A 24,718-nucleotide genomic window follows, 5' to 3' on the forward strand; every position below is an offset into this window, starting at 1 on the left:
GAAAGACATCTACACTAATTACGTAGGTCATTTCAGAAATAAAGCACAATTTTTTCTTTACGTCCATGTTTCCTGTTTTTTTAATATCTCTTTACAGTCCTTCAATATAGTCCCCCTGCTTCTCAGTGACCGAGTCCCAACAAGTGGGAAGCTTTACTGTTCCATCCAGGACACCATCTTTCTTTTATCTGTCCGAGGCTCGGTTACTGCAGCAGAAAGCTCTTCCAGAGAGGGAAAACGACGGCCTCGCATAGGCTGTTTCAACTTTGGGAATAAGTCGAAGTCTCGTGGACTCATGTCCGGGCTGTAGGGAGCCCCAACCGTACTGGCGCAGCTTTTCTGTTGCGACATTGCCGATGTGCGGGAGAGCGTTGTCATGGAGCATGATCGTTTCTGCGCAGATTTTGCATAAAGTCATGGTAATAAACTGCTGTGACACTTTTCCCGCACTGAATGATTCCTTGGTGATCACAAGCAAAGATCACCATTTGTTTGACCTTTGATTGAGATCGAAATTTTTTTGGTCGTGGGGAAGATGGACCTCTAGACTCGTTGGACTGTGATTTCAGCTGTGAATTTCTGTCGGCTTTTTTCCACGTAAAGTTTCGATCTTAATGTACGACCTTTGATCTTCTACAGTCACAATACCCGAGAACCGTGCAGGCTCCAATTCTAATTCACGTTATTTAAGAACAGAGTACATTATAAATGAAACAAAATAACGCGCTTCTTTCTCAAGTCCTGAACTGCACCTGACTTGACGCTCACTGTTGTTGCATAATCTAATCCGCAGTGTTGCCAAGCTGTGCATTATTTATGAAATGATCCTAGGAAACTTTTGAGAAGGCGATCTCTACACGGTTCGAGTAAAACCTACCTCAGGGGGAGATGGAATCAAAGAAGACTGCAGAAAACAGAAGAATACAGAATAGAGACTACGGAATACAGGAGAGTGCAGAGGAGACTAGATACTGCAAAGAAGGGAATTGGTACAGATCTGATCACCGAATTATTAAATTCTCTAGTGTGACGTTATATTTTTGTGTGTAATATATACAGTGATGTGTAGTGAGTTTTTGTAGTGTTTTCAAGAAAGTTAAGATTTCAATTCACCCACAATGGATTCAAAACTTTCCCTTTTATGTACATATCTGGTTTGCGTGAAGAATTCTAGCGATAACAAGGTGGTAAGCCTAGGGAAACAAGTTGTCATTGGTGTTATGCTGGCATTCCTGTTCAATGTAAGTGTAAAATGTGCACAGTGGTGTGGTGTTTTTTTTTTCTTAGAAAGGGGGTGGAGGACCAAGTTTAATAGAACTTCACCCAAATCCAACCAAAAGGATATGGGTGAAGTGATATTAAACTTATTTATGCAGCTGAGCTTTTCTTGAGAAGCTACCAATTGTACAGAATTTTCCAACATTTTGTAGAACCCGAAGGTTCATTGCTGTGTTCACAAGAGCCCTCCACTGGTCCCTATCCTGAGCCATATCAATCCAATTCATACCATACCATCCTATCTCACTAGGATACATTTTAATATTGTCCACCCACCTACACCTTGGTCTTCCCAGTAGTCTCTTTTCCTTCTGGCGTTCCCATCAATATCCTATATGCATTCCTCGCTTCCCCCATTCGTGCTACATGCCCTGCCAACCTCATCCTCCTTGACTAGTGATACGGAACACAGTTCATCACAGTGTTCAATATCACTCATCCAACCTCATCCTCCTCGACTAGTGATATGGAACACAGTTCAACACAGTGTTCAATATCACTAGTCGAGGAGGATGAGGTTGGCAGGGCATGTACCACGAATGGGGAGGCGAGGAATGCATATAGGATATTGGTGGGAACGTCAGAAGGAAAGAGAGACTGCAGTACAAGAGGTCTGGTTGTAAAAGTATTTTTTGCAAGAAGTGAAAAAAATAATTGCAAGGGGGCGGCGGAGCACTCAAAATAGTTGCTAAGGTAGCATACCTTCTTACCGATTGTGCTCTCGGCCCTGGAGGCCATGTTAAATTTAGTTCATATAAGCTGAAAATAGATGGCGGTAGCATTGCACCGAGGTGTCATCGCGGCCATGTTCCCAACCAATTACATGGGAGTTTCACGGGGCTGCTCACGACACCGCTGAGGCCCCATCGTACAGGGGGGTGTAACTGGCATAGGGGAGAGGGAAACATGCAGACCANCATCGTAGGCGTAGCGATAGTAGCATGGCCTGTGCTGGAAGGAATGGTTGATTTAGTGTCTGTTGTAAAATATAGAGTGGGAGTTTGGGGTTGCACTTAGAGTGACAACATTGTAACATATTAACATCACAGTAGAATATAAATAAGATCACATATCGTGAAGATTTCAGTTTCCTAGTAAGAACACATTATTTACTGGGATACTTGGTAGTATAAAATTGCTGTGACATTTTGAAATATTTACATTACTGGTGGTACTGTTAACATAAAATACATAACCTATAAATCCCTTCATTAAAATCAATTTCGTAGAACAGTGGTAAATTATATATGGATATTTAATGGATGCACAAAACAGTAAATTTTCAGGGGGGTACTCACTTCTAATCAAACAGTAAATTATCACTTTAATTTTTTACTGTTTGTGTTATAGTAATTAGATTAGATGATGTAGGAACAGACGGTGCCGTGAGACTAGAGTCACCGACAGATGAACATGACGTTTTAGCAGCTGTGAACTTTCCCATATTGAGTTTATATGAAGTGGAAGAAGGGATAGAGGATATATTTCCTCAATGACAAAGATGCCAATTATGAACAGAGTAATTTTTTTACAATTTGTTTTGCTCGTTATGCAAATTACTCATTATGAGAGGTGCTCGTTAAGCGAGGTTCCACTGTATTCACATTTATGTATTTATGCATATGCTAAAGAAATTTTTTTCTAATGTGTGTGTCCAATTAAATTTCTTTTATATAATAATACACACATCATAGAACTGAATACAGCCATAACAATAACAAATTCCTGTTGATGACTGATGCTACACATACATTGGCTCCTGTTCTCTTGGGATAAAAACTGCCAGTCCCAGAAACCAGCTTTGGCAGTTTGAAATTCTTCCTTGACTAAGGAAAAGAGGGCCAGTCCAACCAAATATCTGATCTGTATTTTAATCTCATGTATAACAGCACATTCAGTTGCATCATTATGATAATGGTAACAGTAATAGTTGTACCAAATGGTTTGTTTTTGCAGTAACACTCTTGAATCATATGCATGAGGTCCTTGTTGAAATCTATGTAGGGATGTTAGCTGTCCTGACAGGTATTTCATGAGTTTCCTCAGTCCCTCCATGCAAATTCCAAGGTAATACCTTGATTAAGCCACAGCTGGTTCCTTTTAAATCCTTTCAGTTTCTTCACTGATCTGTCATCCTACCATTTGATGCTCTTTGATCTCGCTCCTGACAGCATCAAAAAGTAGCCCACAAAAAAGTATGCTAATGAAAGCAGCACTGAACAATGAAGTACTCCGTCTTACAATCCATGCTATAAGTAAACTGCCACTAAAGCCCACAGAAATCGTTATCAGCATTAGTATTGAAGCTGGTGCATAACCTTTAGTGTGAAAGCAGTCACTTTGAGTGTGCCATACATTTTTCTATAAAAACAAATCTCATCAATAACACCAAAATTTATGACCCGAGATGTTATGGAAAGACAGCTACATATATAGTAAGGTACTGAGCCTGAAAGAACAACAAACAGTATGCGCTTAGCAGCGCTGTTGTCTAAAAATACCCTTTAAATTTTTCTTTTTTTACAAAATGTGAACCCTTCAATACCAACATGCATTTCACTACCATTTATTGCTGTGATCATCTGCTTCTGTTTGTAACCATTACCAGTGCTGATGACTTTACTGTAAACTGGAATTCTTTCAGATAACAAGCACTCCATGAAAGTTAGCTAACAAATTATCTCTCTGTAAGCAAGTCGGAGTGTGAGTTGGAACAATTCTTTTGTAAGCAGCAGACACCAGATGCTTTGTCCCAAGCAAAGCGAGTAAAAAAATACCACACACAAACAGATAGCGAGGAATGAAAGAAGTCAGTGTTAGCTGACATATACATTCACTGGAAGTACACACATCAGAGCGTAGGCGTTAAGAATTCTTAGTGAAAAGTTTGGACGCAACATATGCGGCGCGCACGCTTACAGCACGGCTTTGAGTGGACGCAGACGGTGCGTCGCACACGCTTAGGGATTTAAATGGCTCCGCTAAAAGTCACACTCAAAGGGTTAAACATTTTAGATTCTATAACATTCATGGCTTAATGCAGCTTGAAATGTGTTTGTTGACTTGTTGCTTGCACACATCTGTAAAATGCAGTTATATAAAGCCTGAAGTGCTGGCCACACACATTTCTATTTCTATAGCGCAGTTCCATCTGACTTGGCACTGTCATTGAAATGCTTGTGGTCTTTGTTTATTCCCAGGAGTCAGCGCTGCAGAGCAGTTTGGATTTAAGCCAGCCATGGAGTTTGCTGAGCTGATCCTGGTCCCTAAGCTTGATGGGGTCATAATGCATTGGCCATTCCAAAAACCAGTTGATGGCACTCTCTGCATCACAGGTCACCATCTCATACTGTCCACTAGGAAAGAGAGTGTTGAGGAACTCTGGGTAATTACCACATTTATAGTTTATGTACATGTATTAATGTGTCATCTAGTTACAATATTTTTGTAATGTTCCCACCTCATGACTCAAGGTATGTGGGTTCAAACCCGGTGGAGGTCGTGGAATTTTTAAGGGTGGAAAAATTCAGGGAACAAGTCCTCCGGGAGGGACTTTAAGCTGTGGGTCCCCTGTCATAGTTTTAGGCACGTAAAAAATCCTCATGTCTCTAGGAGACCTCTGAGCAAAATTAGGCAACAATTTCCCACCCAAGTAGTTTCCAATGCCTCTGGTAGATGGGGGAAATATCAGGTACCGGCGGCCAACCTCGTTGGCTGAACAGGGCTGATAGCAATATATGCTGTGAACAAATGAACAGGTTGAGTGTAAAAGGCTGACTGATACTTACAAAATAGTACTTGATGCCCGAGATATGAAGCTCAAACTGTTGAACATAAAGTTCTGTACTTAGTAGTGCATGAGATTTTCTTGTGAGCTCAGATTCAGTCAGAAGGGTCGGATGCTTCACCCATGCAATCTGGTCTGTTGATTGGATTAGGTTAAAAGTAATAGGCATTTAACGACCCTTGCGGCTGCCTTGAGTTTCACACAGCCTTGAATGTTGACCACATTAAATTTTGGCAGGCCTACCACAACAGTCAACCAGTCACATCAGTTCACTTGTTTCATTGGCGTGAAAAATGTTAACACAGTGAATATTGTAAGATTTGAGGCTTTCACGGCGGTGACTATGAAGAAAGCAGTCTTCTGGGATTTGGCACCGTGTATATGTGGTGTTAGCCGACGTTTCGGAGGAACGTCGGTTAACACCACGTATACACGGTGCCAAATCCCAGAAGACTGCTTTCTTCACAGTGAATATTGCTGGTCCAGTCTCCAAAATATACCTGCAAATTGTATGGTGGTTTGCTTGTATACCATGCCATGTTGATTTATGCAGGACATCCCATGATGATACTTCCTGTAGCTTAGACTATACAGTGCTGAATGGTTAGGTGAGTAATTAATAATGAATTGTAAAAGATGTTGAAGGAAGTGGTCATGGCCTAATTTGAAGTAATATTTTGGCAGTTGCCTTTAGGGACTGAGGAAAACCATGAAACCCTCAGGTTAGTTGGTCTCTGGGCCAAGATTTGAACCTGAAACCTCCCAATTATGAAGCAGGAGTATTAACCACTTATCCTTGAGGTACAGTCAATGTCTGTAATGATTACATGTCATGTGGCCTAGTTTGATGGTACCTTCCTACATATCTTGAAGGAAACCATACAAGCCACACAATCAGTGTCTGGTATGTTGGTCAAGATTAGAGCTGGATACTCATGAAATGATGATCATATCACATGGTTGTATGTCTCTTTTAGATCTTACATATCTTACCTGTAGTAGCTGGCATAGCTCAGTCATTATAGTGACTAGACTACAGGCTATATGGCCAAGGAATTGGAGTTTGATTCTTGGCAGGAATAAGAGGTTTTTTCTACTCTCCATAGTGTCTAAACTGGCTCTGTGGTACACCCAGCCTCATGTCTAATGGGTGCTGGTGGTTCTTCATGGGGATAAAGCAACTGATGGGTGAAATTCACTACTCTGCTTCTAGTTTTGAGGTTAAGAATATTATGGAACTCTACTTCTCTGATAGATCATATGATCAGTCAACCAAGCTTGCTCATCTCTCCAATCTGGACTCCCATTATTGCAACAGAAGTCAGAACACTACAGCTCCATCCAGTGTAGATTAAGTTGGAAAATTTTGTTTTATGTTGGTACCATACAGAGAATTTATCTCTCTGGTGATGACATCTATTCTGACAGTACTCTGGTGCTAGACCTCATATGTGTGGAGTTTTTGTAATGTTTTGTCTTAACTTTTGCAGGTGGTTTATGTTGTGCTTGGTTTTTATACCCTATCTTGTGTTGGTGCAGGTGTCCAGAGATAGGGACTAGCTCTGTCAATTGGGCCCAAATGAGTAGATTCCATCTGAAATCAGAGACAATCCAGTCTCCGAAATGTCGTGTTTTAAATAAAAACAGGATGATGGATAATGTCCAGAAACGCATACACACTCTGATGAAATCTGAGATCATCATGCAAAATGCAGCAAAGTGTCTGTCTGGAATGCCTATGGCAGCCAACTGACATCTAGTGTTACTTTGTAATTTTTCTGATTTAGGCTGTTTGTCTTCACAGTACTGACAGGAGTGGTGATGCAGTGTACTTGACCTATCCACAGGACGTCATGCGGTTCCTGCACCACAGTACCTATTCCCACACAACACTTTTGGTTATGCAGTATTTGCCAAGACACAAATTACATTATAAGGCCCGGGTTGGTTGTGTTGAATGTTTCCTTTCTTTCCATAGACATAAACAAGTGTTAGGTCCTAAGACCTGTTTCTTTAAAGCTCAAGCTATGCACAGATTGCTAAAGTCTGTTTGGCTTCTTGACATAGCTGGATACTGCAACTTCTGAGCTTGCAAATTAACCATTAGCACCTTCATGGAGAGTCAACTGTTTCTTTAAGTGTGGTTTATATCACAATGCTCTCAGTATCTCAGGCTGTATAGCATCAGATGGAAGGATGATTTAATGAGTAATGAAGTGGAAAGAATGTGGAAGGAGCAGCACAATTTGAGATGCTATCCCAGCATTTGCCTTGCCAGACTGAGGAAAATCATGGGAAATCTCAGTCAGAATAGATGATACACCAAGTGAGATTTGAGTTGGTCACCTTTCGAATACAATTCATAAACTTTGCCCCTTGAGCCATGCTGCTAGGCATACTAAACCTTGTCACTGTCTGGTGCCAAATTTACAGAACTTGTTACCAACCCGAAGTGTTTCCACACATTTTTGTTGCTTCATTTCTGCCCTAGCAAACATGATGTGTTTTCTGCTGCTGTACATTTATAAGTAGGTCTTCATATATGAGTTTCTTTGTAGTTGACTGTTTGAAGAGGAACACAGATCACACAGAATTTATTTTTGAGACAGCTTCCTTTGTCTTATTTTATGTATTTGACAAACAGAAATGATTAATGATACATGGTATTGAAGAAAATACAACTGTGTACAACTGTTTTTCTAGCTACCTTTCTGTGGATAACTGTACTTTTAGGTATCTGGAATAGATACATAAAAAAGAGGAAAGCTGCAAGAAATGGTCTGTTTGTTGAGACTTGCTTGCTGCAATTGTGGCAGTATGTATGGCGTCTGTGTTTGTTATGAATTTTAATATGTTATAATGAAACTGTATTGATGATATGGCTGGCCAGTGTGTGTGCAATGGCAATGTGTGAATCTGACAGTGGTTTTTCCACCACTGATGTGTGTAGTCTTGACAACTTGTGCTGGCTGCGTGAGGTCTGAGTATATATTTTATTGGGCCAACGACGTATGATGAGTAGCCATCATGAAGTTATAATGTGTGTGACATGTTTTATATCCAGCCATATGGGGAGATGATTGGATCCATGAAGTGAAAATAAATGTAAATGTAAATTGAATTATTGGAAAGCAGTTACTGTTAGAACCAATAAATCAGCAGTGCCAGCGAAAATTGCAGCTTCATCCATGCACTACTTCACATGTCAGCCAGTTATACATAACTTAGGCAGTTGATGCAGAGTAATTATAAATCATAAGTCATTTCTGTATCTTGTGCAGCTCCTTCACCATAATGTGGATGCAGTGGAAAGGAGAATCAGCGGAATGCAGGGGGGAAGTCTGATCATCAAGTGTAAGGATTTTCGAATCATTCAGTTGGACATCTCTAACCCAGATAAGTTTCTGAAAGTTGCCACCACTGTTGAGAACCTTTCGTCACTTGGTAAGTGCATGCCATGATATGCTACAATACAATACAGTACAGTACACTACAGTGGAATACAGTACCAATGTAGACAAGAGGCATGTCATAAGCTTTTTGCTGATTTTATAGCCTCTGTAGCATTATTTGCATGTGTTATCTTGAACCTTATCCTGAGTTATGGGAATTCCAGGCTTCAGACAGTTTTATCACCAGCAGCATCTCATGCTTGCCTTGCACATTCTGGCATAACTTTGCACGCAAGGGGCAAAATGGTGTCCCTCTCTCCCCTTCCCTCATCATTGTGATTTCCCTTATCTCTGTGGTTCCATCTGAAAATGATAACACCGTTGAGATATATGTTTGTGACTGTACCAAACGTTACTGCCCAATTTCTTTCATAATCCAATTTTAGTAGGAGTAGGTACAGGATGAAGTATTCATACTGTGCTCTTCTGGGGTTGCATATTTATGGCTCTGTCAGTATGTATAGCAGCAGTTGGCAGGATGAATCATGAATTTGGAAGCATTTGGAAGGAAACTGGTGTGACCTAATTGAGGTACTATCACAGCATTTGTCTGCAGGAACTGAGGAAAACAGCAAAATACCTCCTTCAGGATAGTTGATATCCCAGTCGAGAGTCAAACTCAGTAAACCCCCCACCCCCCCAACAAAATACAAGCCTAGAGCACCAGAACATTACTGCTACACCAGTGGGTCTTTTGGTTTGTGACATTGTGTAGTCTAGCATGTGGTGGAACATACTGGTTCTTCTTCAGGGTAGGCAGGTGGACGCAGTATATTCTCTGAAACACTGATACCCCCATAACCATGTTACACAGAGGTATGCCCCGGAATACTACAGTACAGAGTACTAAGAGTGTTGTAGCAGCCACATAGACTGTTTGCTCTTTATCTGTAGCTTTCCATTTAAAATTGCACTCAGTAAGAACACAGTATCACTAGAAGGATCACACATTACTCACTCTTACTTCATTCGTTACGTTTACATTCTACCGTGCCACCCGTGGGCATGTCACATCGCCAGATTCATGGTAATGTTGTTTTGAATTCAGTGATACGCGGGGTTCTCTTCAGTCATGTTACACAGTTCTACTTCAGCTTAAAAAATGCACATCTCTCAGTGAGCTTTACTTTTCCTTGTTCTGTAAATCGTAACAAATGTAATATGATAGTCACTTAGTTCATTCAGCCCAAAATAAAAGTGGAGCTTTGTGGTTCAGTAATTGTTTAACCAAATCATCCTGTATGTTAGGATTAAATTCTCCTACTGCTAGGGCGCTAGTGGACTGATTTTAACATGCAGATATGGCATTTACGGTGGACCCCCCATTTCCATTCTTGAACATAAAATTTTCCTTCTTTTTGTTTTAGTTTCAGTGATCCAAAGTCCATAATTTCAGTGTTAAATTTCTCCCTTTGTGTAAGATTTTCCTCAGTTTAATCCCAAAAGAAGCTTTAAATGGGGGGTTCACTCTGTACTGAAAACAAGGAGCTGCTTGTGTTCCATCACAATAGTGTGATACTAGGCTTTCACAGCATTAGTTGCAGGACCTGTGCCATCACAACAATGTGACACATGGATGATAAAGCTTAATTTCCTTTCCATGTGAACATGACCACACCATGGGTTCTGGTAGAACATGGATTCATTTGGCACTTGTTCTTATTTGTAACTGTCTACAAGCATTTATGGGGATTTTATGTTCAGCTGTTCCACTCCCCTTCGTTTCTTTGTTACTTTTCAACTTCATTGTCTTCTTCTGAAATATCCTTCAAATGTCCTCTTCCTAGTTCTTTGTAACACCAAGGTAGCAGAGTAACTATGAGTGTGCTCAATTGTTGACCAGAACGATGATTCATTTGCCGTGCTTCTTTATATCATCTTGCAGTGGACTGGTTAGGTGACATGGTTCTCATCAGTACCTTGACTGTTGTGACTGGCAGCGATTTGTCTTTTTGGCACCTAGTAAATGGATGATTGTACAATATTTCTGCAGTAAAGTGTATGGATTTTAAATGTTTTGTCACAACATGCTGACCAATGTTTGTGATGTACATATGCATCTTGAATGATATTTTTTTTTTCCAGATGAACCTACAAAACTGTACCCCTTCTTCTATCGCCCTATGTTCCCTATTTTGGAGGATGGTTGGACAGCATTCCGCCCCGAGACAGAATATTCACAATTGGTGACAAGTCAGGCAGATGAATGGAGGATCAGCTACATCAATAAAGACTTCAGTGTACGTTGCATATTGACTTCATACATAATTTCATGATAGAACATTATTTTAAATTATATGAGGGTTGTACGAAAGAAATCTGTATGCAGTACTGCTATTGAAGATATGCCAGCAGTCAACCATGTGCTGTGTACCAGTACGGGTGTATCAGACCAAACAGGAACTGCATGACATGGCTAAATACAGGCATTCCAGTTGTGGAATCCTTCCAGACAGGACCAGTGAGCTGTCATTTATTTCCATCTGTGAACAGGTTTCATTTGAACAACACTCATGTAGGTATGTTACAATACTATCATGCCCTGTTCTTCGGTATTGAATAATAAGCCAAGCAAAGAGCAAGCCAAATGACTTGGAAAGGGGTGTTCTTCTCACAGTTCTATTTCTGTGCTGTGAAAGATAACAGTGCCCCTGAAAAGAGCTGCTTTCATGCCTTTCATGCCCATTAGCCTTTATAAGGCACCATTTTCTTACTCCCTCCCTTGCATGTCAGTGACAACAGTGCAACTTGCATATGTAACCAAACTAATTCCTCACTTTGCACACTTCAACCATGAAGATGGAAACAGCATCATATTACTCTAAAATTTTGTTGTCTGCCTACAGGGCTACATGGTGCCACAACCCAGAATCCATGAAGGCAGATCAGTCCACATCCTGATGAGGCTCTCAGGTTTTCCTTTCCTTCATTTTTGCTATCTACCATTTTTGTGTACCCTCTACACCATGCTGTATTCATCTCTTTCATCTTCCTCAGTGGCCCCCTTTGCATGCTGAACACCTGCTACATTGTTCACCAAGTTACACATCACTGTCATTCTGTGTTATGGTGTTGGTCATGGGCTAATTTGAGGTAGATACTATTTGAGATTTCCATGAATGGACTGGGAAAAACCACAACAGTCATAAGAATAGCTGAACTCCAGGCCAGGATTTGAGCCTGGGGTTCAATTGATGATGTATTATCTTGGAAACATCATATTGACCTAGTGATCAGTAGATTATCCTCTGCGTGCTATACATTGCGAAATATAAAACATATTATATCATTTGCAACGTTAAGGCCAATCTACTTTGCTTACATACACTTCATCGTGAGTTATGTTATAATCTTCTGGGGTGGCTCCTCACATGCCAGGAAAGTGTTTATCTTGCAAAAGAAAATTATTAGAATCGTTATATTCTCATTATATATACTCACTACTTTTATACATAATTAATAATAAACATTTATTTAACTTTAATAACGAGATTCATGAATATACAACTAGATTCCAAGTAATTTACATGTACCTAGTGTGAATACTTCAAAATTTAGTAAAGGAGCCTATATAACAGGTATTAAAGTGTTCAGTCATCTTCCACGATCAATAAAGATTTTGGTCAGTGATGGGAAAAGCTTTAAATTTACATTAAAGAGGTTTTTATGTCATCATTCTTTTTACTCTATAAACGAATACTTTCAATATAAAGAAGACAAAGGATTGTAATCCAGATATTCTCTTGAATTGTTTGCTAGGTTGATTTTCCACATGATGTATTACCCACTGACTAGTTGCTAGGCATTTAAGGGTAAAAATTTTATGGTAGTATGGTATTGTAATAGACCACCTGTTTTAAATAACATATGACTGTATACAATTAAGATGGCCATGAATGGTTTACTCACAGCTAATTTCCTTTTATCCTTTAGAGGAATATGTTAATAAATAGTTTTCAAATTTTAAGGTTCTTGCTAAGAAATGACTGATTGCATATACTGAATTTTTATTGTATATTCTAATTTTTAAATCCTGATGAAATGTACTATATTTGGACTGTTAAATTAAGTATTTGTAGTTATGTGATCGAAATAATTGCATCCAACTTCTATATTAGGAATAGGTCTGTTGTATTAATTTATGATGGTGACAACGGTAATCATATATCTGCATAAATTTGATCATATTTGAATATTTTATGTACAAATTTTGTATTGTGACTGTATTGCATGCTGATGGGTTTATTGTTTTTATGTATGTGTTTATGTATTTTGACATGTTCTGTATCCTATGGCATGTGTGACCTGAAAAGGATCTATGGAATTTAAAATAAAGTGAAAGTGAAAGGCCTCCTGAATATGAAGTAGGAGTACCACCCATTCATCTGTCACATTTGGTTAATACAGTATTGTTGAATAACCTACAAACAGTCACTGGAAATAGTGCTCTGGGGCCAGATCTGCATCTGGGCTGCTGACTCACTGTTGCTGATGTATTTATTGCACTGTACAGATCTAGTAGGCAGTAGCACCATCAGCTTTGCTATGTGGAATTGAATTCTGGGCAATTAAAGCAAGGGTCATAAGTAAAATACACTCAGTAGCAATGAGATCCTTGAGAACAATCAAAGGCTGCACTAGACTAGACTGTATTAAGAATGAAGATACCAGAAAATATTTGAAATTTCAGTCAGCAGAAACAAAAGGATGAATACAGATGAAACTGGATATACCCTTCGGTTAGAATGACAGATGAAAGAACTGAAACAGGTTCTACAGCAGAAAGCAGGGAATGCCAACACCTGTATAGCATAATAGGATATCTCAAAGCATTCTACAGGTTAAATCTGTAGAATATAGAGAAATAGAATGACCCAGAAGAATTTGTTGTGAGGTGAAGATGTAACGTCAGAACACATTAATTGCATGTACTGTGAAGTGAAGAAGGGGAGGGGGGAATATTTATTTATATTTATGGTTTGACACTTTCAGTAGCTGATTGTGTGGTGCCGAATGACGAGATCATTAATGAACAGTGAATTAGAAAGGATGTGAAAGAAGCGTGTACAGCCTGCTTCAGGATATTGTCCCAGCTGTGTACTGTGGATTATTTTATAATGCCATCAGTACCTGAACTACATAGCATCAATGTAAATATTAAACTTGTGATCCAGGATACTGTGACATGACCAAGGAACATTTGAGTGCTTGGTGTAAGCTGAAAGAAAAGAATTACAGTGCATCTCATATACAAGGATGTTAAGTAAGGAAGGTACCCTAGCCTGTAACATGTTTGTTAATCATTCTTTTTTTTTTTTTGGACCATCAGCCATATAGTCCTGACTTTGCACTGTTGGACTTAAATTTGTTTGGGCCTCTGAGGCAGCACTTGGGAGCTCACTGATTCCACAGTAATGAATAGGCAGAAATGATTATTTGTAAATGGTTGCTCATGCAAGAACCTGATTTCTGCTGCAATGGAAATTTTTAAATTCATGCCAAGATGGTAGAAACGCATCAATATGCTTGGGGATTGTGTTGAAAAATAATTGTACTACAATGAAATAAATGAGCTTCATTTAACATTATAATGGTTTCTCATTTAATGTGTATGACCTAGGGAACCTTACTCATTGAACAACCTTTGTATAAATGAGACAGCCCCTTGAATATGCTTCCTATCAGTTCTCTCCCTCCTCCACCATTTGAAGACAGAAGCTTCTTTCTTAACTTTCAGTAGGTCATGAAAAAGCAGAGCAGCATAATTACATTACCAACTGTATTAGCAGCTGTATAACAATTTAGGAAAGGGGTCTTTTGAGTTGTAAGATTGTGTAATCTGGAGAGAACCCAATGCTTTTGAGGAACTTATCACATCCATCTTCAGGGATGAAGAGCGAAGGAAGGAACCTGCAGGTGCAGGCACCAAGCTGAGCTTGCTGGAAGACCATAATTTTCAGAGTTCTCAATTATTAGAGCCTCAAGTATAAGTATATAGAAATCATTTTTCAGACAGACACAGCATTTATGTTGAAGTTTCAAATCTCTGGTGGCAATGGACTGCCATAAGTGATCCCCTTTTTTTATTATTATCAAATGATCACTTTCAATATAAACTTGTTTTTGGTGTCTGTCCATTTCATTTTGGTCCATGCAGAGAAACTTTTTTTTTTTTAATCTTTGGTGTATAAACTAGAAAAGAAATATGACATATATAGAAAAAAGTTTTTGTGTTATGAACAGTAGCAGTACCCTATACAGTACTCTTTCCCAAACTGTGTGCAGTAAGGACATTTGGAAGGGTGTCATGTGATTTATATATATACTTTATTTTACAACTGAACATTTTATTTCCAAAATACATTAATTCAGTCTTAAATGTTACGTTTCTTATGTTCAGATGTCTTAAATAGAAGCATTAATCTTTCTTTTTTCAAAGTTTTCACACACACACACACCCCACCCTCCCCATCTCACATGGAGGGATGCTTCTGCAGCTTCCAGTATGCCCCTGGAACTTTTATATGCTGCACCACAAGCGTAACGCGATGGGGAAACACCAATGTACAGTGATAGAAATGTCTGTCCCTCATTCACTCTTACCAGTGTGGAGTGATACAAAATTCTCATGAGAAGAAAGTGTCACTTTGTCTGGACTGCTTCCTGTTTTGACTTACAGTTCAGACTGTGGGCTGTGGCCCCACAGATGTCTGCATAGATTTGTTATATCTTACAAGACATTTTTGGCTGTCTTAGCCCAGCCACATGTTCTCCTCCTTGCTCATTTTTTCTGTGCACTGTTAAGTCTGACAGATTTCCTTTGATCCAAGCAGTTAATGGTACATCATAGTTAGATCTATTGTTGCGTCCCTGAAATTGCATGCTCTTACCCTCAGGCTTAAGCACTCACAGGCAAAATGACAAGACAAGAAGGAGCTTGATATGGAAGTTTGTGGTGATTGTATATTAACATAATTATTGACTTACCTGGACATTATCCATTGTGTACTTTAGTTAGTGACTAGCAGTGTCATTTGTGCCCAACTGAGCAGGCTTTTTACCTGAGGATGGAGACAAATCCAGTCTCTGAAACATTGTTTTAAATAAAAAGTATGACAAGTTTTAATTTCCAGGAAGTCAGTAATTGTACTGGAATAGGAGCTCATGCAGCTGGCTTTATGTGGGCTTTGTCTGGTGTCACACAGGTCTGTGCCACATATCCCAGTGCAGTGGTGGTGCCCAAGTCTGTGGATGATGACACCATTATTGCTGCTGCCAATTTCCGTGAAGGGGGGCGCTTCCCAGTACTTAGCTATAGGCATGACACTGGGGTGAGTTACCGAGATGGCCTTATCACATTAATTTTATTCCCTGCAGAGTAGAGACAAGTTTGTGGAACATCTGATACACATATGAGGTAATGGGACACGCTAAGCACATTCTGGTGTAAGTATCCAGCTGGTAAAATTTATAATCCAGCAGATGCCTACAAATAACTGACACCCCAGTAGAGTATGAAGTTGTACTTTGCATGTGTACAGTGGATGTACATATGTGAAGCTCTTATGAGTGAATATTTTCAGAGTGTCCTGATGAGAAGCAGCCAGCCCATGACAGGTCCCAGTTCCAAACGCTGCAAGGAAGACGAGAGACTCATCAACTCTGTTCTAGGACCCGGTAAACGTGGCTATATTATTGACACCCGTACACAGACGTTGGCTCAGACAGCTAAGGTATGCTCCAACCCAGATGTTAAAGTTGAAGTTATGAACCTGTTGTTACCTGCACAAATACCCAACACCATTTTTAGTGTTGCCCCCCATTCCAGTCTTGCCCAACAAAGGTATGCAGCTCTGCTTGCTTGTTTATTGTTCTTCCCCTAGTGTTTCTCATCCTCTGTTAGGGTTAGTGGTAATGGTTTGAAGGCAGCCTGGTAATATGGTGTCCCATAATTGTTCATTCGAAGAGCAACATTTATTGCTGACAAACTACTGGAGAGAGAGGGTTGGGAAGAACATTAACATTGATGAATGCAGGAATTCTGTTTAGTGTGACTGGCAGGAGTGCATAGACCAGCATGGTGCAGTGATCCAACAGAAAGCAAACTGCATGATTTTACACATGATGCAGCAGAGTTGTGCATGTATGACATGAGTTCAAGAGTCTGTTCAACACAGCAGGAATGCCAGCAATATACATTCTGACATGGATGCCTGCTACATGTGGAGTTTACTGCCAAGCCCCACCATAGAACTACCTGCTAACAATGCCTACTTTGGAGGCAAAGGTAGTGGCACAGAAATACCTCCAATGCTTACATGAAATGACCTTGAAACAGCAGCAGGTATAGGTCATTTCAAAGTTTGTCTCTTCCTCTAAACAACAGTCTGTCACACTTGATGCAATCTATTGACAGAAATACAGGGCGTTCAGTCATTGAGGAAACCAAGGGATCAGCGTGAGTCAGATACAACATTTCTCACAGATTGCTGCTGTAACTGCCGATAGTGGAATGAGTCATCAGCACTGATAAACACGCACACACTCACGAGTGTAGAGTGGATGGATCATTTTGCCGCAACTACTGTGTTTTTTCCCCGCTAGCAAGAGCGCAGTCGTGTTGCTGATTCCCTCACATCACTTGCTGTACATTTTTTTGTTATTTTACAATCTACTCAATATATGTAAATAATGTAACTAGTAAAAGGGATGGGTGTATGTAATATTGAAGCAGGTATCATCCTCCAATGATTCTCTGGCACTTATCTAATGAGATCCTCTGGCCACATTCTGTTTAGTCTTCTTTCTATTGCTGGTTGGTTGAAGAGGTTTCTTATTAGTTGGTTGTTGTTTTGAGTGGTCCGGTTTCTGTGTTTCTCCACGTATGCTCTGATGACATCTGTTACATATGGTATGCTTAGATCATTGTGTAAGGTAGCGTTTGGTACGTACCAGGGGGCATTGACTAGAGCATACGTAGTAAAGACAAGCAGCGGCACGCACACAGGAAGACTACACAGAATAACACCTGTACAGTGTGGAAACAAGAACTAGCCGCTGCAGCACTTTAGACATAGGGCGAGTAACCCTAACAATTTTAAATTTAAAATTTAGAGAAAATTTTAAAGAATTTTAAAATTATAGCTAAAGATTTTATAGTGCTGCTACAGGAAAATCAAAATTGACGTGTGCAAAATAATCTACATACCAGACAGATATCAACGAAGTAGATGTTGATAATAACAAAGAAAATAACAATGTGTTTTTAAATGTTAAATTTTAGACTGGGTTCAGTGTGGCAGCAACGTAAGAGTATACACCTGATGATGGCCGTTAGAGGCCGAAACATGTAGTGTAGAAGAGAGCAAGATCAAAGACATAGAATATATATTGTTTGCACTTGGGACGGAGTTTGTATCATTTATCATTTATTAACTAGTAGTTTCTGTACATGCACACATTTATGGGAATAGTGTAAAAAGATAACAAACTTGCCATGCTTTATAACGGGTGTTGGAAGTGACCCCCTTCTGCTTGCAAACGTGCCTTGCATTGCGTAAATAAATTATACAACACTTTCTGAAGTTGGTCCACGGCAGTTGAACTAATTACACGTGTAAAATCCTCATGCTGTACAGCAAATGCTATTACATATTAAAAAGGTGAGGGTGTGCTGTGCTGTAAGTCAGCACTGAATCATTGGCCCCTTATTTTTCCACGAAACTGTGAACTCTGACTGCTTCATTAATGATATACTGAATCCGTTCTTCAAGCAGCTGACTGCTGAAGAAAGACAATACGGGAAGTGTTTGAAGACAAAGTAATCAGCAGAGGACTGTGGCCTCCCAGATCTCAGTTTTTTGTGATTTTTATCTATGGGGGAACCTAAAGGGAAAAGTACAAGAATAACCCTCACACCACTGAAGCTCTGCAAAATGAAATAACACACGTGATTAGTTCAATTGCCGTGGACCAACTTGTGGCGTGTTTGCAGGCAGAAGGGGGTCACTTCCAACACTTGTTATAAAGCATGGCAAGTTTGTTATCTTTTTACACTATTCCCATAAATGTGTGCGTGTACAGAAACTGATGTGAGGGAATCTGCGTCACAACTGAACTCTCACTGGCGGGGAAGGGCACAGTAATCTCAGAGAAACAATCCATCCACTCTACGCTAGCGTGAGTGCACATGTTTATCAGTGCTGATGACTCATTCCACTATCAACAGTTACAGCAGCAATCTGTGAGAAATGTTGTATCTAACCCACGCTGCTTCCCTGGTTTCCTCAACAGTTGAACGCACTGTATTAACACCAAGCAACAGCTGTGTCAATTTAATGTGAATACCAGAAGCCTAGCTCTTTGGTATGTGGCATGCTGTGTTTCACTGGAATTGGCAGGTGAGGCATGCACCGATGACATGTACTGTGGTTGGAAGGAAGTAAGGTGACATAGAACATCAATAGTGCGAAATGAAATATTGTTAAACACTGGTTTTCAGTGAATGCTTGTTGTTTTGTTAAATATATTTGCACACAGTGAATTTTGACTCAACAGAAATTACTTGTAATGTGATAAATCCATGCCTGTCTACTCCATCAGAAACCAAAGTTTCAGCATTATACAAGGAACAGGTGAGAGCTTGTGGCAGTGCTTTTGTGCTGCTGATGCTTCCATTGTATGGCTTTGGAACAGCCTGAACTGCTGCTTTGTGGTGATTGGTCAGTCACAAAGAGCAGCCCTGCACTTGGCAACCAGTTCTAGTGAAAAGCACTCACGGAGTTGAGTGGTGAATGTTGATAGATAGTAGGTCCCTCATCTCAGATTGCAACAATGTAGGTCTTGTACATCAGCACGGTGTGAAAGAAACAATGTGGTTTACACCACTGATCTTTATGGCCCCATCCGTGTACAGAAAAATTTGTCATAGTTGCATTCTCATACAAAACAATAACATTGTGAGGTAGTTTACCTTTCGGTAAGATATTTGTGTTTGTGTTCCAAAACGTATAAGGAGCATCAGATTACTGGATGTGTGTAAAGCAGTTTCTGCAGTCTGTGCATAAGAAATTAATTCCAGATTTTAATAAAACTTCATAACCACTTAAATATAATCATATCTGCCTGTTATGCATTGTTCTGAGACCTAACTGATAATTTCACTCAAGAATTGCTGATATGGACTATGAAAATTAGATAAAACTGATTAATAACAAAATTCAAAGTCTGAAAGTGTTTGGAAATGTATTCACGTTAGGAAGACGCAGCTAAACAGACTGTGTAAGAGAATGTGTCTTCATGATGTGTATCACTGGGTTAGGCATGTTTTGCAGCTATGAATATATTGTCACGATTTTGAGTGACTCTCGACTGGGTTTTGGATTTGAGATTACATTTATTGACCACTTTAACACATGACGCATGGGTACACTTAATTATAGTGCTGGCAGTGTCTTCACTAGTAGTTGCCTGGTAACAGCTCCAACAATGGCTATTCCTCTGCCTCCATGCTGAAGTCCTCTCTAAATGGCGTCACTCTTCCAACTGAACTAACTTCTAAATGTGTTTTGGTTATAACATCATGGCTTGGACCAACAGAAAACAGCTTTTCTGTTGTTGCTTGAATCGTTTCTGTGGAAATATGGTTTGTTTGCAAATATGTTACCCAGTAATGGCTCTGGTATATTTGCTTAACTTGCCATCATTGTGTACTAAGAGATGTTTTCTTGTTTTTCGAGGTCATTACCCAGCAGTAGCTCTACACACTACAATATTTAAACTATACTGTTCTTCATCCACTTGCTTCAATCTCTAATGCAATACAACTGTCAATTTTAAAATGTCATTTACAATCACATTTAAAATTCATAAAATGTCATTAAAATCACATTTTATTTAATTTTTTTCAACATCTTGCAGGAAGGATGATTTCCAGTAATCCTACTTTCATGTTTTCACAGAGCAAGCAAAACACCCGGTGGGGACTAATGACTTCTGGAGTGAGACGCTATGTATTCTTCTATAAATTTATTGACATACAGGCAAAATGTACTGCCTCAATTTTCATGGTGAAAGTGTAAGCCAAACAAGTAAACAGCAAGCAGAGTGTTCACTTGCTTGGGTTACCCTTTGACTCTGAAAATGGAGATAATACATTCATCCAAAATGTTGATAGGCTTTTAGCAGACTATATGGCATCACATGTCAGAGGATATTTGCCTGAAACAAGTCTGAGGGTACATCATTCCTTCTGTAGGGAGTCTTATGCAGGGTGCGTCAATGATTTGGCCAATTTGGCAGTGGTGTTTTTTCCTGGATTGGTTGGCGTCGGCAGGATGCCACTACTGCCACCCAGCAGCCTACTTCAAAGCGTTTTAGTTGCAATGGAGCCGTGGACTGGAGCACAACATGCTTTTGCTGTGAAATCAATTTACAAAAACAGTGACAGTTTCATGATAGCTCAGCGTGAATTTCGAAGAGTTTGGTATTCATCGCAATCATGCTGTGCCATCTGCCCATGCTGTCAAGACCTGGGTTCAGAACTTTGAGGCTACTGGTTCTACACTAAGGAAGAAGGTGGTAGTGTAAAAACAGCACATACACCAGAGAATGTAGCAACAGTGAGAGAAGCCATTGAATGAAGTCCATGCCAATCTGTGCGTCACCACGCTACATCACTTGGGCTGTCCGAAGCCGGCATTCGATGGATTTTGCGTAAAGATCTCCACTTTTACCCCTATAAAATTCAAATTTCTCATGCACTAAACGGACATGACTATGAAAACAAAGTTGATTTCTGCCAAATTTTTTTGCAATTAATTAATCAAAACCAAGGTGTCATTAACAACTTACTGATCTGTGATGAAGCTCATTTCCACTTGTCGGGATTTGTTAACAAGCAAAATTTCTGCTATTCATCAGCCACAAACCCCAAAGAAATTTATGAGAGACCACTTCACCATTCCAAAGTCACAGTATGGTGTGCAGTAACTTCGTTTCGAATTATTGCCCCATGCTTAATAGAAGATGGGTAGGAAAGGGCTGTAACTGTGACTGGACCACGTTACGTTCCCATGTTGGAGAGCTTCTTAGCTCCTACACTTTTTCGTCTTCCAGTCAAGGAAGAAGCGTTTTTCCAGCAAGATGGGGCTCCGTGCCACACCGTACAAGCTTCTGTGGCAGTTTTGAGTAACCTGTTTCCTAACTATGTTATCTCCAGATGTGGGGATATCATATGGCCAGCCAGGTCACCTAATCTTTCCACATGGTTTTTTTTTCTCTGGGGGTATCCAAAATCCCAAGTTCTCAAAGTGCCACTACCCCACACAGTTCAGGAGTTGAAACATCATGTTCAGGAAGAAGTTGAAGGAATTCCCGTAGATGTGCTGCAAAGAGTAATGAGTGACTTTAGGAAGAGACTTACCGAGGGCCTACAGCAGAATGGTGGTCATCTGAGGAATGTTATTTTTGGGAGACTTCTGTTTTCGGTGTGTTAATTGAGAAAAACCAAATACTTTTGTGTTTACGCTGTATGAAAACCAAATAAATGCAATAGTTTACTGTTCATAACGTTTTTAAAGTCCCCCAATTCATTGATGCACTCGGTATAAGGAAAATCTTGTGTGATTGAAGATATCTCCGATTTGGCGCTGTTCATTCCAGTGGTATATCAAAAGTGGAACCTAGGAATTTTGTAATATTGATGTCATGATGTACATCACCATCTGGTGAGAGTGCACTCTCAAAAATAATATTTTCCATCCCTGGTAAGTGTCCTTGCCTTTTGTGATCTTAATGTTTATACATATTTACCTTACCAGGTTCTAGCTTGAATAATTATGAATGGAGTGAAAAGTGCATGCCTGTACCACCAGAAACCTTTTTAGATTCAGTTATTCCACATTTTCTAACACACCTTCAATTATATTCCCATTTAAAATTATCTGAATGCAAGACAGTATGTCCCTTGCAGACTCCTGTGTATTGGTCCTTCTTTGTAGTGTTTAGCTGCTCACGTGCATGATACCATTACATAATAGTATCCAAAATTGTTTCTTATATAAATAACTTTTGATACAAAGTATAAAAAATAATTGAAATTCACAAGTTAACTTACGTGAATAAATGAACTATGACTTAGTGAAAATTGGCCAACAGTGTTTGAATTACTCATAATCAGGTCCACCATTATTCTGCTTTGCAGGGTAGCACAGATGGTAGATCATCCGACTCCAAACCTGACAGTTGCAGGTTTGAACCCCCGTGGTGACAGTTGGAATATTACCCCTGCCCAATATGGCTGCCCTCAACCTCAGTGGGTACCTAGCATCGGTTAGGAGAGTTAAAGGCTGATCATATTTTGGGCCATGACAGTTCTGCCTCTCCCATTATGAAATCATTAGCTTTTCCTTCATCTGGTCTTCTCATATCCCAAGCATGCATACAGGAATGGGTAACAGGTTACATACAGATTATGGCAAGACAGTGCGGTACATGCACTCTTGTAGCAGTACACTGGGATATAGGCAATGAATGCTACTGGTCTACTTATACCTGTACATCACTGGCTTTATACTGACGTTGCTTTCTCAGGAGTTGCTACCAGAAATGAAGTATAAAGTTCCAATATCTTTGTGGTTGGTTGAAAAACTCATTGTTTCAGTATTGATTAAATATTATTTCATCAGCTGATTCAAGAATTTCCTTCATAAGAGTATTAATGTTTGTGTTTATTGTGTGGTTATGATGTACGAGGACTATTCAGAAAGTAACCTCCCCGTTGAGCCGTCAACAAAACAAGCAATGAGAAAAAAATACATACATAACTGGAACTACTTTTCAACATAGTCACTGCCAGAATTGAGACATTTGTATCAAGGAATAAGTTTTTGTATGGGTTTGTCAAAGAAATCTGACGTTTGTGAGCTCGGCCACGTTTTGTATCGCAAAACTCTAATAAAACTGCATAGGGTGAAACAAAACAAAAGCAATGGAATGCTGAGATCCATTGTAGTGCTCCTACATGACAATCTGCTTCTACATACAGCTGCTGGAGCATTTTAACTGGGAGTTGTTTGACAACCCTCCTTACAGCCATGATCTTACTCCGAGCGTCTACCACCTGTTTACTTTCCTTAAGAACTAGTTAGGATCACAGTGCTTCAACAGTAATGAGAAATTGATGGACGGTGTCAAAACGTGGCTTTGCTTTCATGCAGCAGACTTCTTTGACACAGGCATACATATACTTGTTCCCCAATACAAGTGCCTGAATTCCAGTGGCAATCACATTGAGAAGTAGCTTAATATGTACATATTTTCTGTATATAATAACAGTTCACCAGGGAGGTTACTTTCTGATAACCCTCATATTTACAGAATGGAAGGCCAGGTAAGTTAGTAAGGTTTTAGACTGAGGCAAGACAGAACAGAGATCTGTCCAATGAAGTTACACAGGCAAGAGGAAATAGTGAATAGAATGCATTTCATCCTCTTTCTAGCATCCAGCTAGAGAAGTGTACAGTCCAGACTAATGGTGTATTTACTTATGTAATTTCATTGCTTTTGTTTTAGTAGTTTACTGTTAGCATGAGTTTTGTGAGTGAGTGAACTGCATATTGACCCTTTGGTTCCATAGTGTATGACAGAAGCCACCAATAGATTTGCCTGTGGAGGGAAAACAACCACTCCATGCCCATTTCGGTAGATGAAAGTTTTCCTCTCTGCACTACATTCAGCTTGTGATAGTCATGTTCCCAAGAGCGGTTCTATAACTCAAAGAGTTTTTGTTGCTGTTTTGCAGCCTGCCTTTAATTGTTGTTTAAAAATATGCAGTTCAGTTAACTTTGATAATATCCATTTCAGCTGCTAAGAAATCATAATTTTTCGTTTTCTGCAAATAAGTTTATTATTAAGAAAGCAGTCATCTGGGATGTGGCACCATGTACATGTGGTGCTAACCGATGTTTCAGAGGAACGTATCGCCTCCATCTTCAGGGTAGAAGGAAAAATAAATAATCCGCAAGTGAAGAGACCGTGAGAACTGGTACAAGCAGACTGGTGTTGGAAATAAACACAGCTATGTAAGAGAAGTGAAGGAAGTGGGGGGGGGGCAAGTCTACATGGGAAATCAGTGGACTGGGGGGTCTGGGACAGAAGCAGGGTTTTGTATAGGATATAGTGTTGGGGGAGAGAAAGGCAA

General features: G+C 39.7%; 1 protein-coding gene across 2 annotated transcripts in view; it reads left to right on the top strand.

Annotated features, from left to right (window-relative positions):
* The first annotated feature begins 2,201 nt into the window (after positions 1 to 2,201).
* LOC111867111 (myotubularin-related protein 9) overlaps positions 2,202 to 24,718 on the top strand; it is a 41,578-nt gene continuing 19,061 nt past the window's right edge. Inside the window, exons 1-6 of one of the 2 annotated variants that reach the window (XM_023856639.1) lie at positions 2,202 to 2,372; positions 4,479 to 4,663; positions 8,347 to 8,509; positions 10,603 to 10,757; positions 15,723 to 15,848; positions 16,101 to 16,250. In XM_023856639.1, coding sequence (XP_023712407.1) covers positions 4,517 to 4,663; positions 8,347 to 8,509; positions 10,603 to 10,757; positions 15,723 to 15,848; positions 16,101 to 16,250 — 741 coding nt within the window. In that variant the 5' untranslated portion in view covers positions 2,202 to 2,372; positions 4,479 to 4,516. The remainder of the gene's footprint in view (positions 2,373 to 4,478; positions 4,664 to 8,346; positions 8,510 to 10,602; positions 10,758 to 15,722; positions 15,849 to 16,100; positions 16,251 to 24,718) is intronic. The other variant, XM_023856641.1, reaches the window with a different exon arrangement.

The sequence above is a fragment of the Cryptotermes secundus genome, unplaced genomic scaffold (assembly GCF_002891405.2).
Source record: "Cryptotermes secundus unplaced genomic scaffold, Csec_1.0 scaffold291, whole genome shotgun sequence".
In the NCBI taxonomy this organism is placed as follows: Eukaryota; Metazoa; Arthropoda; class Insecta; order Blattodea; family Kalotermitidae; genus Cryptotermes; species Cryptotermes secundus.